The sequence below is a fragment of the Pristiophorus japonicus genome, chromosome 22, assembly GCF_044704955.1.
Source record: "Pristiophorus japonicus isolate sPriJap1 chromosome 22, sPriJap1.hap1, whole genome shotgun sequence".
Lineage (NCBI taxonomy): Eukaryota > Metazoa > Chordata > Chondrichthyes > Pristiophoridae > Pristiophorus > Pristiophorus japonicus.
Genome location: NC_091998.1, coordinates 19,417,505 through 19,435,586, shown reverse-complemented (window position 1 = coordinate 19,435,586; position 18,082 = coordinate 19,417,505). Strand labels below are relative to the sequence as shown.

Here is an 18,082-nt window from a genome sequence, read left to right as displayed (position 1 = left end):
CTCTGGCACTGGTAGCAATGTGGTGGAGGAGGATTTCCTGAAGTGTATTAGGGATGGTTTTCTAGACCAATATGTCGAGGAACCAACTAGAGGGCTGGCCATCCTCGACTGGGTGATGTGTAATGAGAAAGGACTAATTAACAATCTGTTAATCTGTGCGAGGCCCTTGGGGAAGAATGACCATAATATCGTAGAATTCTTTATTAAGATGGAGAATGACACAGTTAATTCAGAGACTAGGGTCCTGAACTTAAGGAAAGGTAACTTCGATGATATGAGACGTGAATTGGTCGAAAAGACTGGCAAATGATACTTAAAGAGTTGACGGTGGATAGGCAATGGCAAACATTTAAAGATCACATGGATGAACTTCAAAATTTGTACATCCCTGTCTGGAATAAAAATAAAACAGGGAAAGTGGCTCAACCGTGGCTAACAAGGGAAATTAAGGATAGTGTTAAATCTAAGGAAGAGGCATATAAATTGGCCAGAAAAAGCAGCAAACCTGAGGACAGGGAGAATTTTGTAATACAGCAGAGGAGGACAAAGGGTTTAAATAGAGTATGAGAAGAAGCTTGCTGGGAATATAAAAACTGACTGCAAAAACTTATATAGATATGTGAAGAGAAAAAGATTAGTGAAAACAAACGTAGGTCCCTTGCAGTCAGATTCAGGTGAATTTATAATGGGGAACAAAGAAATGGCGGACCAGTTAAACAAATACTTTGGATCTCTTTTCATGAAGGAAGACACAAATAACTTTCCTGAAATACTAGGGGACCGAGGGTCTAGTGAAAGGGAGGAACTGAAAGATATCTTTATAAAGCGGGAAATTGTGTTAGGGAAATTGATGGGATTGACGGCTGATAAATCCCCGGGGCCTGATAGTCTGCATCCCAGAGTACTTAAGGAGGTGGCCATAGAAATAGTGGATGCATTGGTGATCATTTTCCAACAGTCTATCGACTCTGGATCAGTTCCTATGGACTGGAGGGTAACTAATGTAACACCACTGTTTAAAAAAGGAGAGAGAGAGAAAACGGGTAATTATAGACTGGTTAGCCTGACATCAGTAGTGGGGAAAATGTTGGAATCACTGATTAAAGATGAAATAGCAGCACATTTGGAAAGCAGGTCCAAGTCAGCATGGATTTATGAAAGGGAAATCATGCTTGACAAATCTTCTGGAATTTTTTGAGGATGTAACTAGTAGAGTAGACAAGGGAGAACCAGTGGATGTGGTGCATTTGGACTTTCAAAAGGCTTTTGACAAGGTTCCGCACAAGAGATTGGTGTGCAAAATCAAAGCACATCGTATTGGGGGTAATGTACTGACGTGGATAGAGAACTGGTTGGCAGACAGGAAGCAGAGAGTCGGGATAAACGGGTCCTTTTCAGAATGGCAAGCAGTGACTAGTGGAGTGCCGCACGGTTCAGTGCTGGGACCCCAGCTCTTTACAATATACATTAATGATTTAGATGAAGGAATTGAGTGTGATATCTCCAAGTTTGCAGATGACACTAAACTGGGTGGCGGTATGAGCTGTGAGGAGGACGCTGAGAGGCTGCAGGGTAACTTGGACAGGTTAGGTGAGTGGGCAAATGCATGGCAGATGCTGTATAATGTGGATAAATGTGAGGTTATCCACTTTGGGGGCAAAAACACGAAGTCAGAATATTAACTGAATGGCTGCAGATTAGGAAAAGGGGAGGTACAACGAGACCTGGGTGTCATGGTTCATCATTCATTGAAGGTAGGCATGCAGGTACAGCAGGCAGTGAAGAAGGCAAATAGTAGGGGATTTGAGTATAGGAGCAGTGAGGTCTTACTGCATTTGTACAGGGCCTTGGTGAGACCTCACCTGGAATATTGTGTACAGTTTTGGTCTCCTAATCTGAGGAAGGACGTTCTTGCTGTTGATGGAGTGCAGTGAAGGTTCACCAGACTGATTCCCGGGATGGCGGGACTGACACATGAGGAGAGACTGGATCAACTGGGCATTTATACACTGGAGTTTAGAAGGATGAGAGGAGATCTCATAGAAACATATAAGATTCTGACGGGACTGGACAGGTTAGATGCGGGAAGAATGTTCCCGATGTTGGGCAAGTCCAGAACCAAGGGACCCAGTCTTAGGATAAGGGGTAGCCATTTAGGATTGAAATGAAAAGAAACTTCTTCACTCAGAGAGTTGTTAACCTGTGGAATACCCTACCGCAGAGAGTTGTTGATGCCATTCATTGGATATACTCAAGAAGGAGTTAGATATGGCCCTTACGGCTGAAGGGATCAAGGCGTATGGAGAGAAAGCAGGAAAGGGGTACTGAGGGAATGATCAGCCATGATCTTATTGAATGGTGGTGCAGGCTCGAAGGGCCGAATAGCCTACTCCTGCACCTATTTTCTGTGTTTCTATGTTTACCTGCGCCTAATTCTAAAGTGTACGCAAAGTTTTTCTGAGCGTACAAAAGTTGACACTTACTCCGTTCTAAGTTAGTTTTGAGTAACTTTTCGCTGCCTAAACTTGCAAAGCAGGCATAAGTGGCTGGTAACATCCCCTTTTGAAAAAAAGCTGAACTAAAACTAAACTAAACTAATTCACTAGAACTGGAAAAACGAAATGCCGAGAATTTCTAAGATACTCCAAACAGAACTAGTTGCTCCAAAAAAATAGGAGCAACTCCAGCCAAAACTTGGGCCTATCCTCTCTGATCCACCTTGTCGAGCCGCCCCATTATCTTATATGTTTTGATAAGATCACCTCTCATTCTTCTGAACTCCAATGAGTATAGGTCCAATCTACTCAACCTATCTTCATTAGTCAACTCCCTCATCTCCGGAATCAACCTAGTGAACCTTCTTTGAACAGCATCCAATGGAAGTATATCCTTCCTTAAATATGGAGACCAAAACTGTACGCAGTACTCTAGGTGTGGCCTCACCAATACCCTGTACATTTGTGGCAAGACTTCTCTGCTTTTATACTCTATCCCCCTTGCAATAAAGGCCAACATTCCATTTGCCTCCCTGATTACTTACTGTATCTGCATACTAACTTTTTGTGTTTCATGCACAAGGACCCCCAGGTCCCTCTGTACTGCAGCACTTTGCAATTGTTTTCCTTTTAAATTATAATTTGCTTTTCTATTTTTTCTGCCAAAGTGGATACCTCACATTTTCCCACATTATACTCCATCTGCCAAATTTTTACCCACTCACTTAGCCTGTCTATATCTCTTTGCAGATTTTTTGTGTCCCCCTCCAAATTTGCTTTCCCACCCATCTTTGTATCATCAGCAAACTTGGCTACATTACACTCGGTCCCTTCATCCAAGTCATTAATATAGATTGTAAACAGTTGAGGCCCCAGCACCGATCCCTGCGGCACTCCACTAGTCACTGTTTGCCAACCGGAAAGTGACCCATTTATCCCAACTCTCTGGGCCCAAAATTGATGCACTCATCGCCCACTGCCGCCAACATTCCTCCTCGGGTTCTGCCCAGTGGCAGTTTTGATCTTGTATGGTGTGGACGGCAGGGGAAAGCCGCTGGGAACCGCCTGCTGACGTCAGCGGACGGCCGAGTGACGTAAGTGGACTCCCGCCCGCCGAGATGCCAGATTGGTGCGGGCGGGAGTCAGCGCCAGAACGGGGGTGGACCACTGCGAGGAGGTATGAAGAGCTGAAAACAAAGGTGAGTTTAATTTTTTTCTGTACAGGGACTTACCTGTATGGGGTCCCCTGAAGGTGTTCCAATGGTTTTTTTTAAAATTCTTTTTCTTTTCAGCTCTTCGACCCTCCTTCGGCCCGACTCCATCCTTGGCGGCATTTGGGCAGCAAGCACCTTTGCCACCAAGAGCTCCCGCCGGCTGCCACGCAGATTGGCTGCGTAAGTCCCTCATTTGCCGCCCGCTGCCCTTTGAAAGACCTTTTTGATGAAAACCCTGCCCAAAGTCAGATACCTTGGCGGCCATCAGCGGTCCTTTGGGCGGGCGGGGGCCTTCACCAAATTCGGGCCGTCTGTTTTCTGTTAGTTAGCCAATCCTCTAGCCATGCTGATACATTACCCCCAAACCTGTGAACTTTTATCTTGTGCAGTAACCTTTTATGTGGCAACTTATCGAATGCCTTCTGGAAATCCAAATACACCACATCCACTGGTTCCCCCTTATAGAAACATAGAAACATAGAAAATAGGTGCAGGAGCAGGCCATTCAGCCCTTCTAGCCTGCACCGCCATTCAATGAGTTCATGGCTGAACATGAAACTTCAGTACCCGCTTCCTGCTTTCTCGCCATAACCCTTGATCCCCCGAGTAGTAAGGACTTCATCTAACTCCCTTTTGAATATATTTAGTGAATTGGCCTCAACTACTTTCTGGGGTAGAGAATTCCACAGGTTCACCACTCTCTGGGTGAAGAAGTTTCTCCTCATCTCGGTCCTAAATGGCTTACCCCTTATCCTCAGACTGTGACCCCTGGTTCTGGACTTCCCCAACATTGGGAACATTCTTCCTGCATCTAACCTGTCTAAACCCGTCAGAATTTTAAACGTTTCTATGAGGTCCCCTCTCATTCTTCTGAACTCCAGTGAATACAAGCCCAGTTGATCCAGTCTTTCTTGATAGGTCAGTCCCGCCATCCCGGAAATCAGTCTGGTGAATCTTCGCTGCACTCCCTCAATAGCAAGAATGTCCTTCCTCAAGTTAGGAGACCAAAACTGTACACAATACTCCAGGTGTGGCCTCGCCAAGGCCCTGTACAACTGTAGCAACACCTCCCTGCCCCTGTATTCAAATCCCCTCGCTATGAAGGCCAACATGCCATTTGCTTTCTTAACCGCCTGCTGTACCTGCATGCTAACCTTCAATGACTGATGTACCATGACACCCAGGTCTCGTTGCACCTTCCCTTTTCCTAATCTGTCACCATTCAGATAATAGTCTGTTTCTCTGTTTTTACCACCAAAGTGGATAACCTCACATTTATCCACATTATACTTCATCTGCCATGCATTTGCCCACTCACCTAACCTATTCAAGTCACTCTGCAGCCTCATAGCATCCTCCTCGCAGCTCACACTGCCACCCAACTTAGTGTCATCCGCAAATTTGGAGATACTGCATTTAATCCCCTCGTCTAAATCATTAATGTACAATGTAAACAGCTGGGGCCCCAGCACAGAACCTTGCGGTACCCCACTAGTCACTGCCTGCCATTCTGAAAAGTACCCGTTTACTCCTACTCTTTGCTTCCTGTCTGACAACCAGTTCTCAATCCACGTCAGCACACTACCCCCAATCCCATGTGCTTTAACTTTGCACATTAATCTCTTGTGTGGGACCTTGTCGAAAGCCTTCTGAAAGTCCAAATATATCACATCAACTGGTTCTCCTTTGTCCACTTTACTGGAAACATCCTCAAAAAATTCCAGAAGATTTGTCAAGCATGATTTCCCTTTCACAAATCCATGCTGACTTGGACCTATCATGTCACCATTTTCCAGATGCACTGCTATGACATCCTTAATAATTGATTCCATCATTTTACCCACTACTGAGGTCAGGCTGACCGGTCTATAATTCCCTGTTTTCTCTCTCCCTCCTTTTTTAAAAAGTGGGGTTACATTGGCTACCCTCCACTCCATAGGAACTGATCCAGAGTCAATGGAATGTTGGAAAATGACTGTCAATGCATCCGCTATTTCCAAGGCCACCTCCTTAAGTACTCTGAGATGCAGTCCATCAGGCCCTGGGGATTTATCGGCCTTCAATCCCATCAATTTCCCCAACACAATTTCCCGACTAATAAAGATTTCCTTCAGTTCCCCCTCCTTACTAGACCCTCTGACCCCTTTTATATCCGGAAGGTTGTTTGTATCCTCTTTAGTGAATACCGAACCAAAGTACTTGTTCAATTGGTCTGCCATTTCTTTGTTCCCCGTTATGACTTCCCCTGATTCTGACTGCAGGGGACCTACGTTTGTCTTTACTAACCTTTTTCTCTTTACATACCTATAGAAACTTTTGCAATCCGCCTTAATGTTCCCTGCAAGCTTCTTCTCGTACTCCATTTTCCCTGCCCTAATCAAACCCTTTGTCCTCCTCTGCTGAGTTCTAAATTTCTCCCAGTCCCCAGGTTCGCTGCTATTTCTGGCCAATTTGTATGCCACTTCCTTGGCTTTAATACTATCCCTGATTTCCCTAGATAGCCACGGTTGAGCCACCTTCCCTTTTTTATTTTTACGCCAGACAGGAATGTACAATTGTTGTAATTCATCCATGCGGTCTCTAAATGTCTGCCATTGCCCATCCACAGTCAACCCCCTAAGTATCATTCGCCAATCTATCCTAGCCAATTCACGCCTCATACCTTCAAAGTTACCCTTCTTTAAGTTCTGGATCATGGTCTCTGAATTTACTGTTTCATTCTCCATCCTAATGCAGAATTCCACCATATTATGGTCACTCTTCCCCAAGGGGCCTCGCACAATGAGATTGCTAATTAATCCTCTCTCATTACACAACACCCAGTCTAAGATGGCCTCCCCCCTAGTTGGTTCCTCAACATATTGGTCTAGAAAACCATCCCTTATGCACTCCAGGAAATCCTCCTCCACCATATTGCTTCCAGTTTGGCTAGCCCAATCTATGTGCATATTAAAGTCACCCATTATAACTGCTACACCTTTATTGCATGCACCCCTAATTTCCTGTTTGATGCCCTCCCCAACATCCCTATTACTGTTTGGAGGTCTGTACACAACTCCTACTAACGTTTTTTGCCCTTTGGTGTTCTGCAGCTCTACCCATATAGATTCCACATCATCCAAGCTAATGTCTTTCCTAACTATTGCATTAATCTCCTCTTTAACCAACAATGCTACCCCACCTCCTTTTCCTTTTATTCTATCCTTCCTGAATGTTGAATACCCCTGAATGTTGAGTTCCCAGCCCTGATCATCCTGGAGCCACGTCTCCGTAATCCCAATCACATCATATTTATTAACATCTATTTGCACAATTAATTCATCCTGTTCGTGACATCCTCAAAGAACTCCAGCAAATTTGTCAAACATGATTACCCTTTCATAAAACCATGCTGGCTCTGCTTGATTGAATTATGCTTTTTCAAATGTCCTGCTGCAGCTTCCTTAATAATGGACTCCAGCTTTTTCCCAACGACTGATGTTAGGCTAACTGGTCTATAGTTTCCTACTTTCAGTCTGCCTCCTTTTTTAAATAGGGGCATTACATTTGCAGTTTTCCAATCCACTGGGACCTCCCCAGAATCCAGGGAATTTTGGTAGATGACAACCAATGCATCCACTATCTCTACACCATTTCTTTTAAGACCCTAGGATGCAAGCCATCAGGTCCAGGGGACTTGTCCGCCTTTAGTCCCATTATCTTACTGAGTACTACTTCTTTAGTGATAGTGATTGTATTCAGTTCCTCCCTCCCTATAGCCCCTTGATTATCCACTATTGGGATGTTTTTAGTGTCTTCTACTGTGAAGACCGATACAAAATATTTGTTCAACGTCTCTGTCATTTCCCTGTTCCCATTATGTTAATGAAGTGTAAGAAGCAGATGGTAATATTTTTTGAATTTGCTTGTGTTTTTAGCATTATGATTATAATGCAAATTATCAAATGAATACAGAATGAGAGAAAGAGGGAAGGATAAAAGTAATGAGAGAATGGGAAAAGAAAGAACAAGATCAGCAAGAGAGAAATTGAGGGATAGACAGGTAAAGGCAACAAGAGGAGGGAGTAAATATGCAATGAGAGACAAGGACGGTGGGGATTAAAGCGTGCCCAGAGCAACCTGCAGAATCCGCACTATAAGACAATCCCTCCTTAAAGTCAACAGGAAGAAAATTGTGTTTTTCTTCAGTTACCGCACAATAATCCTCCCAACGCCATAGTGATACACATAGCAGCCTCCCACTGAGTATGATACAACCCAGGGACCCAATATTATAATGCACTCAAAGTCAACTTTGGAGTATTCAGTTATGAACGATGGGTGTAAATCAATATGCCAATAATTTGAGCGGGAGTTTTCCTGACTGTCGAAACCCCAGAGACATAACACTTACGGCAGATGAACACAAAAGCCCTGACCAAATTCTTCCCCAAAGTGTACAATGGCACCCTGAAGTAAATGCTCGTGGAGTCACGAAACAAATTAGATTATATTTCTTTTGTCTAACATATAAATAAATAGTTTCCTTTATGTTGGCAGGATGTGGAAAATTACAATATAGATGCTGACATGAGCTTTCAAGGTAAGATGCTTCTATTATTGTTTTACACAAACACCTTGAAATAGAGTATAGTGCCTTCTTTTATTTGCATGAGTATATGTTGCCTATAGGCATAAATGAGGCATTTTATGATATTTGGGAGAAAAAGCTAGCACTGTTGTGTTGGAGGAACTTCTGGATCCTCTAATTAATCAATCAGTGTGTTTTTTTCTTATTCTTGGGATGTGGGTGATGCTGGTACGACTGCATTTATTGTCCTCACTAGTCACCCTGAGAGATTGCTCATGGCTCCTCTCCTTGAGCAACTGCAGTTTTTGTGGTGATAGTGTTCACATGGTAGTGTAAGGTTGGGAATTCCATGATTTTGACCCAGCAACCGTGAAGGAATAGCAGTTTAATACCCACGTCAGGATGACATTGCTGCCATGGTCCTCCTTGGTGGTCGAGGTTGTGGGAATGGAATGTGCTGTCATCAGAACATAAGAATATAAGAAATAGGAGCAGGAGTAAGCCATTTTTTCGCTCGAGCCTGCTCCGCCATCAATAAGATCATGGCTGATCTGGTCTTGGACTCAGCTCTACTTCCCTGCCACTCCCCATAACCCTTCACTCCCTTATCGTTTAAAAATCTGTCTATCTCCACCTTAACTATATTCAATGACCCAGCCTCCACAGTTCTCTAGGGGAGAGAATTCCACAGATTTACAATCCTCTGAGAGAAGAAATTCCTCCTCATCTCAGTTTTAAATGGGTGACCCCTTATTCTTAAACTATGCCCTCTAGTTCTAGATTCCCCCACGAGGGGAAACATCCTCTCTGCATTTACCTTGTCGAGCCCCCTCAGGATCTTATCTGTTTCGATAAGATCACCTCTCGTTCTTCTAAACTCCAATGAGTATAGGCCCAACCTACTCAACCTTTCCTCATTTGCTGGGGATGTTGGTCAACTCCTTCATCTCAGGTTAAACTAAGCTTGGCCAGTTGCTTATATTTAAATAAAATGTTGGCGCTGGAAGATGTATCCATGTCCAAGATACCTCTGCATGGATCATTGGAAGAAATTGGAAGCACTGGATGAAGGTAAGAATTCTGTGGGGACTTTGAGCATTTTAGAGAGTGTGTGTTTACATGGGAGTCTCGTTTCGGGCATGCGGACAATGTGGCCTGCCCAATGGAGCTGGTCGAGTGTGGTCAGTGCTTCGATGCTGGGGATGTTGGCCTGAACGAGGACACTGACATTGGTGCTTCTATCCTCCCAGTCGATTTGCAGGATCTTGCAGAGGCAGCGCTGGTGGTACTTCTTCTTTGAGATGTCTACTGTAGTGTATGAATAAAGAGTCTGACCAGATACTGTGAGCTCAAAGTAAAGTGTGACCGTAGTCTTTTATTTCAGGTCTCCAGAGTGCCTCTCCAGCCTGTGAGGCCTCCTTACGTACAGGTGCTCCCAAGGGATTGTGGGATCCCTTGGGACTCTGGCGGATGAGCCCTCTGGTGGTTAAACAAGGTATTTACAGGTTTACATATATAACAACACTCCCCTCCACCCCCCCCCCCCAAAGTCAATAGTGTAACTATTTACAAGGTGAGTCGATCTGGGGCCTTTCTTTCCCTGGTTGATCGTTTCGGTGCAAATGCTGGTTTTGGTGAGTCGTTTGTTGGGCCCTCGCTGGGCTGCTGTGCAGCTGGCCTTGTTGGGCTGCCTGGTGTGGTGAGTCCTGCTGGGCTGCTGCGGGTGATGGGTTCTGCTTCGTGGTCAAGCGCTGTGTCGGTTGCCACTGGTGTGTATGTTGGGGAGTCAAAAAAAGTAGGGTCTAGTGTGGGATGCTCTGGATAGTTCGTGAATCTGAGTTTAGTTTGGTCCAAGGGTTTCCTGTGGATGAGTCCATTTGAAAGTTTGACCCGAAACACCCTACTCCCCTCTTTGGCCACGACAGTGCCGGGAAGCCACTTGGGACCTTGTCCATAGTTCAACACAAATACAGGATCATTAATCTCAATTTCGCGTGACACATTTGCGCATCATGATATGTACTTTGTTGAAGCCGTCTGCTCTCTACCTGTTCGTGTAGATCAGGGTGGACTAACGAGAGCCTTGTCTTAAGTGCTCTTTTCATGAGCAGTTCAGCGGCTGGAATCCCAGTGACCGAGTGGGGTCTCGTGCAGTAACTAAGCAGGACTCGGGATAGGCGAGTCCTCAGTGAGCCTTCAGTTACCCTCTTCAAGCTCTGCTTGATTGTTTGTACTGCTCTCTCTGCCTGACCATTGAATGCTGGTTTGAACGGGACAGATGTGACATGTTTGATACTATTGCGGGTCATGAACTCTTTGAACTCGGCACTGGTGAAACACAGTCCATTGTCACTCACAAGAACATCAGGCAGGCCGTGCATGGCAAACATGGCCCGCAGGCTTTCAGTGGTGGCAGCGGACATGCTTGCTGACATTATCTTACATTCAATCCATTTGGAGTACGCATCTACAACCACTAGGAACATTTTTCCCAAGAACAGGCCTGCATAGTCGACATGGACCCTAGACCACGGTTTGGAGGGCCAAGACCATAAACTTAGTGGCGCCTCCCTGGGTGCATTGTTTAACTGTGAACATGTGTTACATTTGTGCACGCAGGATTCTTAAGTCCGCAAGGATACCGTGCCACCACACGTGGGATCTGGCTATCGCTTTCATCATTACAATGCTTGGGTGGGTACTGTGGAGATCACTAATGAGAGTGTCCCTGCCATTTTTTGGATGCACTACCCGATTGCCCCACAGAAGGCAGTCTGCCTGTATAGACATTGCATCTTTGCGCCGCTGGTATGGCTTTATTTCTTTCTGCATTTCTAATGGGACACTAGACCAGCTCCCGTGAAGCACACAGTTTTTTATTAAGGACAGTAAGGGGTCCTGGCTTGTCCAGGTTCTGATCTGTCGGGTGGTAACAGGTGATTGCTCACTCTCGAATGCTTCCATCACCATAACTAAATCTGCGGGCTGTGCCATTTCCACCCCCATTGTGGGCAATGGCAGCCTACTGAGAACATCGGCACAGTTTTCTGTCCCTGGCCCGTGGCAGATTGTGTAGTTGTATGCGGATAACGTGAGCGCCCATCTCTGGATGCGGGCCGATGCATTCGTATTTATCCCCTTACTTTCAGAGAAGAGGATATCAGTGGCTTATGGTCAGTTTCCAATTCAAATTTGAGCCCAAACAGATATTGATGCATTTTCTTTACCCCATAGACACACGATAACGCTTCTTTTTCAATCATGCTGTCGGCCCTCTCAGCCTTAGACAGACTTCTGGCTGCATAAGCAACCAGTTGCAATTTCCCAGATTCATTAGCTTGTTGCAATACACAATGACGACTCATCACATGCTAGTACCAAACGCTTACATGGATCAGACAACACAAGCAATTTGTTTGAGCATAACAGTTTTCTAGCTTTTACAAAGGCATTTTCTTAGCTTTTACCCCATACCCATTCGTCTCCTTTACGCAGTAAAGCGTGCAGTGGTTCTAACAGTGTGCTGAGACCCGATAAGAAGTTACCAAAGTAGCTCAGGAGTCCTAGAAACGACCACAGCTCCATCACGTTCTGTGGCCTCGGTGCGTTCTCATTTGCCTCCATCTTCGAATCGGTGGGCCTAATGCCGTCCGCCGCGATTCTTCTCCCCAGGAACTCCACTTCAGGAGCCAGTAAAACGCACTTCGAGCGTTTTAACCTGAGCCCCACGCGATTAAGCCAATTAAGAACCTCCTCCAGGTTCTGCAGATGCTCGACTGTGTCCCGACCTGTAACCATGATGTCGTCCTGGAAGACCACGATGCGCGGGACTGACTTCAGTAAGCTTTCCATGTTTCTCTGGAATATCGCCGTGGCTGATCAAATCCCAAACGGGCATCTGTTGTAAATGAAGAGACCTTTGTACGTGTTGATGCAGATGAGGCCTTTTGATGATTCCTCCAGCTCCTGCGTCATGTAGGCCGAGGTCAAGTCCAGCTTCGTGAACGTCCTTCCTCCCACCAGCGTCACAAAAAGGTTGTCTGTCTTTGGTAGTGGGTATTGATCCTGCAGGGAGAAACGATTGATAGTTACTTTGTAATCACCACAGATTCTGACTGTGCCGTCTCCCTTGAGGACTGGAACAATCGGACTAGCCCACTCGTTGAATTCGATCGGCGAAATGATGCTCTCTCGTTGCAGCTGGTCCAGCTCGATCTCCACCCTCTCTCTCATCATGTACGGTACTGCTCTCGTCTTGTGATGGATGGGTCGCGCCCCCGAAATTAAGTGGATCTGCACTTTTGCTCCTTGGAACTTCCCGTGTCCAGCTTCATTGATACCGGGAGTCCATTTAATTCAACCTTCAGCATTTTCGGGGGACACTTTGTGGTAAATGTGTGCACCCCGTATACCTCTGCCTCCTCTGGTTCGTCGTGATCCGCCGTGGATCTGTCCTCCTCTGCAACATGGTGGTTTGCAGCATTAGCAGGGTTTGCAGCTCGCCTGCACCTTTGTTGGAGATGTCCCATTGTTCCACAGCCCTTGCAAACGTATCCTTTGAAGCGGCATGAATGGAAACAATGATCACTCCCGCAGCGCCAACAAGGTGTTAATGGCCTAGCATTCATCACCCTTGATGGTGGACTCTGAGACATCTGCGTACGTGCAGCTGCAGGCATGTGAGGCCTGCCCTGTATGTTACGATTCAAAAACAACATTACTTTGTTCACAGTACTTGTAGCAGCACTCATGTGCTGAGAGATTTGCTTAGTATTGTCACTGGTGATGATGAACGCCTGGGCTATCGCTATGGCTTTACTCAAGGTTTGGGTCTCTACAGTCAAAAGTTTGTGAAGTATTACTTCATGGCCAATGCCAAGTACAAAGAAGTCCCTGAGCATGTGCTCCAAATGTCCTTCAAATTCGCATTGTCCTGCAAGGCGTTTTAGCTCGGCAACATAGCTCAACACTTCCTGGCCTTCAGACCTCTTGTACATGTAGAACCGGTACCTCACCAGCAGAACGCTTTCCTTTGGATTAACATGCTCCCGGACCATTGTGTACAAATCATCGTACGATTTCTCCATGGGTTTCGCTGGAGCAAGCAGATTTTACATGAGGCCATACGTTGGTGCCCCGCAAACGGTGAGGAGAATCGCCCTTGTTTGGCAGCTTTCGCTTCTCCTTCCAACTCGTTGGCCATGAAGTATTGGTCGAGTTGCTCCTCGAAGGTTTCCCAATCATCACCCTCTGAAAATTTCTTCAGGATGCCCACTGTTCTCTGCATCATTGCGGTGGGGTTCATCATCTCTATCTCGTCGCCAGTAATAGTGTATGAATAAAGAGTCTGACCAGATACTGTGAGCTCAAAGTAAAGTGTGACCGTAGTCTTTTATTGCAAGTCTCCAGAGTGCCTCTCCAGCCTGTGAGGCCTCCTTAAGTACAGGTGCTCCCAAGTGATTGTGGGATCCTTTGGAACTCCAGGGGATGAGCCCTCTGGTGGTTAAACAAGGTATTTACAGGTTTACATATCTAACATCTACTGTATATGGTCCACGTCTCTGAGCCATATGGGAAGGCGGGTATTACGACCCCCAAAGCAAGCGTTCTACTTGGAACTCCTACACGGCAAGCATGCCCCAGTTGGGGAGAGGAAACGTTTCAAGGACACCCTTAAAGCCTCCTTGATAAAGTGCAACATCCCTACTGGCACCTGGGAATCTGTTAGATCTCTTAATTTCCAATGAAATACGAATTCCGATTGTAGTTTTAACTGCTTTATTTTTGGCAGACAGCAGTAACAAGTTCTTGGCCTTCTGGGACCACATGGCCAAAATGGCTGTACTTATACCTGGATCAATTTACAGAAAAGAACTCGCCTTCTTTGACCTTATTGGCTCAATTAATAGTATTTTAACCTTTTAATTGGCTCGCTACCCAAGGGTCCTAAAATGTCAAGTTGATTGATGACTTAATGCAACATGCTGAACTGCATGTAGCAACCTTGACTTGGGGGTCTGTGAATTTTCACAGTCTGTCTAAATGCAGCCTGTTTGAATTCTCTATCAATCCCCCCTTTGATTCTTTTACAAATTGAATCATAAAACATCAGGTATCACTGGTTAAACATTCTACAAAATAATTTCATACATGTTAATAGAGTTTCCTTCTAAAATTTGTTGATGTGTTTCGCCACATGTCCAGACTAGTAGCTTCCACACAAATTTACACCAACCCGAGTTCCATCGTGGCCACAATGGAAGTCTGGTTTTAGTAGGTTAATTAACCTTATTCCAATTTAATCCAAATCAATATCTTAGTTCAACCAGTAAACAACCTTCCCTTAAGCATAACATACTCCTGTGCCACATACAGACAGTCTGCTGGGACCTGCAAGGTATCTCACCTGCGGGACAGCAGCTACAGCCGCCTGGTCGCAACAACATTTAATCAACATAAACAAACAATATAAAAGTAAAACAATTACAACAAATAGAATTAAACCTTCCACCAATGAAGTTCCTATTGAACCTAGCCATTCAGTGGCTCCACTCCACAAAGTGAATGATGGGGGTTGCTTAAGTTTTTCTACCTCCTTTTGGATATGCTCCGCTAAGTGGGTAATTTCTTCAGAGCTATCTGGGATATATGTGCAACACTCAGTTCCGAGTTGGGTGCAAGTACCTCCCTTTTCAGCCAGGATGTAATCAAGGGCCAGCCTATTCTGTAGAGCTACTGTGCGGATTGCTACCATTTCTGCATTGATTTTAACTAGGGCCTCTGAGGTATCATTGGCTACTCGTTCCACAAAGGATGCCATGTTAATGGATTCCCTTGCCAGTTTGGCGGTCCCATACCCAGGGATCAGAATGGCAAAGAACCTCTCTGTTTCTGTGATAGCTCTCTTAGGACGGTGTAAATGTTCCGACAGTGACTTTATATGATACATATAAGGCACAATGTAGGCTAAATAGCAGGATCCCATCCAATTCTGGGGCAGCCAAGGGTAGGCCTTGTGGCCACACACCCAATAGGTGCCATTATATGCAATGAATGTTAGCTGTTTCTTTGTCAGCAACACGGGGCCTGTCCAGGCTTTTCCATCTGTTTTATTCAGAATCCCCGTTACGTTAAAAATTCCCACGTCGGCCCAGTTTGGACGGTTCCGTGGCTTGATTATATTATAATTCCGGGAGCAGTTACTATACCCCATATTTTGGCCTCCTTTGATGTTTCTAATCAGACAGACCGATTCCCCTGGTCTTCCTATTCCCGTTGTATTAGTAATAACAAAAAATGGGGGCTGTTTGGAATTATTATAGCACGGTTGGTATCCCCCTTCAAAGGTAGTCAGATTGTAACCTGCTGACTTCCATTTACGTGCCCAATTTTCCGTATCCTGAAACGCATTGCCTGTTTTGTTTTGATTAATTATCCACTCAGCCATTTCCGAGATATTCAAGGGAACTGGCCTCAAGGGAATCCCTCCCTTTGAGTGAATAGAAATATGCGCACACACCCAACAACTAGAAATGTTACCTTGTTTGGCATAAATGTATGACATATATAAAAAGGTATTTACATGTAATTCCCTTGCTACCCTACTATTTCCCTTTGGTGCAGAAGGTTGGCTAGTAAGAAGTAGGCCTATGCCTAGAATACCTACAATCAATAATACAGTAAATTTATACATTTTCGCAAAAAGTAATTGTCCTTATTAGATTTCAGCTTCAGTTACAGATGAACTTTAACAGCTGCCTGGGTGGTCAATAACACTTGATAAGGTTCCTCCCACTTGGCACCCAAAGGTTCTTTATGCAACTTTTTCACATACACCCAGACTCCCGGGATGATGTCGTGTCCTCCTTCGGGTGGATTACCCCAAGCTGCCGATACCTGTCGGGAAACAGAACTAATAGCATTGGTTAAGTTCTGACAGTATGATAACAAAGTGTCACTCATTAAGTGAACATCAGCTTTCCATAAATCGATAGTTCCTGGCAGCGACATGGGTCTTCCTGTTATAATTTCAAATGGGCTTAGACCTGTAGTTCTGTTCGGGGTTGCCCTAATGCTACATAGCACTATTGGTAGTGCCTGGGGCCATGGTGTTCCTTCTTGGTGATATTTGGCAAGCTGTTGTTTCAGAGTTCGATTCATTCGTTCTACTTGTCCTGATGATTGTGGATGATAAGGACAGTGTAAATCCCACGTAATGTTCAGTAACCTACAGACTTCTTGGCAGACAGCACCTGTGAAGTGTGTTCCCTGATCTGAGTCACTGCTACTCGGGACTCCCCATCGGGGAATGTAATCCTTACACAAGACCTTTGCAGTGTGATTGGCTGTGGCTCTTTTAGTTGGGACAGCTTCTACCCATCTAGAGAATCTGTCGACCATGACAAGAATATTAGTGTATCCTTGGCATGAAGGAAGAGATATATAATCAACCTGCAGATGCTGGAATAGTCCGACAGGGGCAGGGGGCTTCAGTTGAGGCATTACCGTGATGGGTCCAGAATTATTTTTCTGGCAGACCACACAGCGGTCTGTTACCAGCTGGGCATGTTTTTTAAATCCCCGACCCCACCAGCTTTTCTGGAACCGTGCCATCATCTGTTGTGAGGCCAAGTGTTCCCACGAGTGGATCTGTTGGGCTAAAAAAGGCATAAGCACTTGTGGCGCGACTGGCTTGTCGGTAACTCTTTGTCTCCAGACACCATTTTCCCATAGCTCAATTCCTGCCTCAATCCATGTCCATTTTTCCTCTCGGGAGCACTCGCCTTGCATTGTTTGAAGGTCTCGTGTCAGAGTCCTGAGTGCTTTCAATCTGCACATCTGTGTTGGTTCTTCTGGAGGAACGCTCTGTGAGGCGGCATCTTTAGCTGCCTGGTCGGCTAGGGCATTTCCCTGTGCTTCTGTGGTATTTTCCTTGGTATGGGCCTTACACTTCAGGATGGACACTTCCTGAGGTAATTGTATGGCCTCCAGTAAGTCTCGGACTTCTTTTCCGTTTCGGATAGGTGTACCAGCAGCAGTGAGGAATCCTCTTTTCCGCCATAACAGATCAAAGTCGTGAGCGACTCCAAAAGCATAACGCGAATCTGTGTAGACATTAGCTGTCTGTCCTTCTGCTATTCGACATGCTTCTGACAGGGCCCGTAACTTGGCCTGTTGTGCTGACGTTCCTGAGGGTAAACATCCTTTTGCCACTACCTCATATAAGGTTGTAACTGCCCATCCTGTTTTTCTGGTACCATTGTCAACAAAGGAGGAACCATCTGTAAACAGGATGAGGTCTGGGTTGTGCAGAGGCTCCTCTGCTGCTCAGGCTGCTTCTTCTGTTTCTTTTAAAATCTCCACGCAGTCATGCTCTTCACATTCTCCCCCCCTCTTGCTCCCTCGATTCTGACATCGGGAGCATAGTTGCGGGATTAACCGGGCTGGCCCGGACGATATGGAGATTAGGAGCTTCCAAAACTGCTGTCCAGCGGGTCCATCTTGCTGCTGTCACCTGAGACATTCTATTCATAGATAGCAAAGCATGTACGGTGTGGGGACACTTGACAATCAGCTTTTGGTCGAGGACTAGACCCGCAGTGATCATTACCGCTCGACATGTAGCTTCCATGGCCCTTAGGCAACTTCCCCATCCGAGGGCTACCGCATCCAGTTTTGCCGAATAATAGCCAATAGGTCTTTGCCGATCCCCATGTTCTTGTGTCAGTATAGCTGTTATATATCCTTCTTTCTCATGGACAAACAGGATAAATGGCTTAACACTGTCGGGGATTCCCAGAGCC

The 18,082-nt window shown here is 45.4% G+C and overlaps 1 protein-coding gene across 2 annotated transcripts in view; it reads left to right on the top strand.

Annotated features, from left to right (window-relative positions):
• Positions 1–18,082, top strand: part of spef1 (sperm flagellar 1) — an 82,201-nt gene that overhangs the window by 29,683 nt on the left and 34,436 nt on the right. For both annotated transcript variants that reach the window (XM_070865733.1, XM_070865734.1), the window contains exon 4: positions 8,249–8,291. In XM_070865733.1, the coding sequence (XP_070721834.1) occupies positions 8,249–8,291 (43 nt within the window). The remainder of the gene's footprint in view (positions 1–8,248; positions 8,292–18,082) is intronic.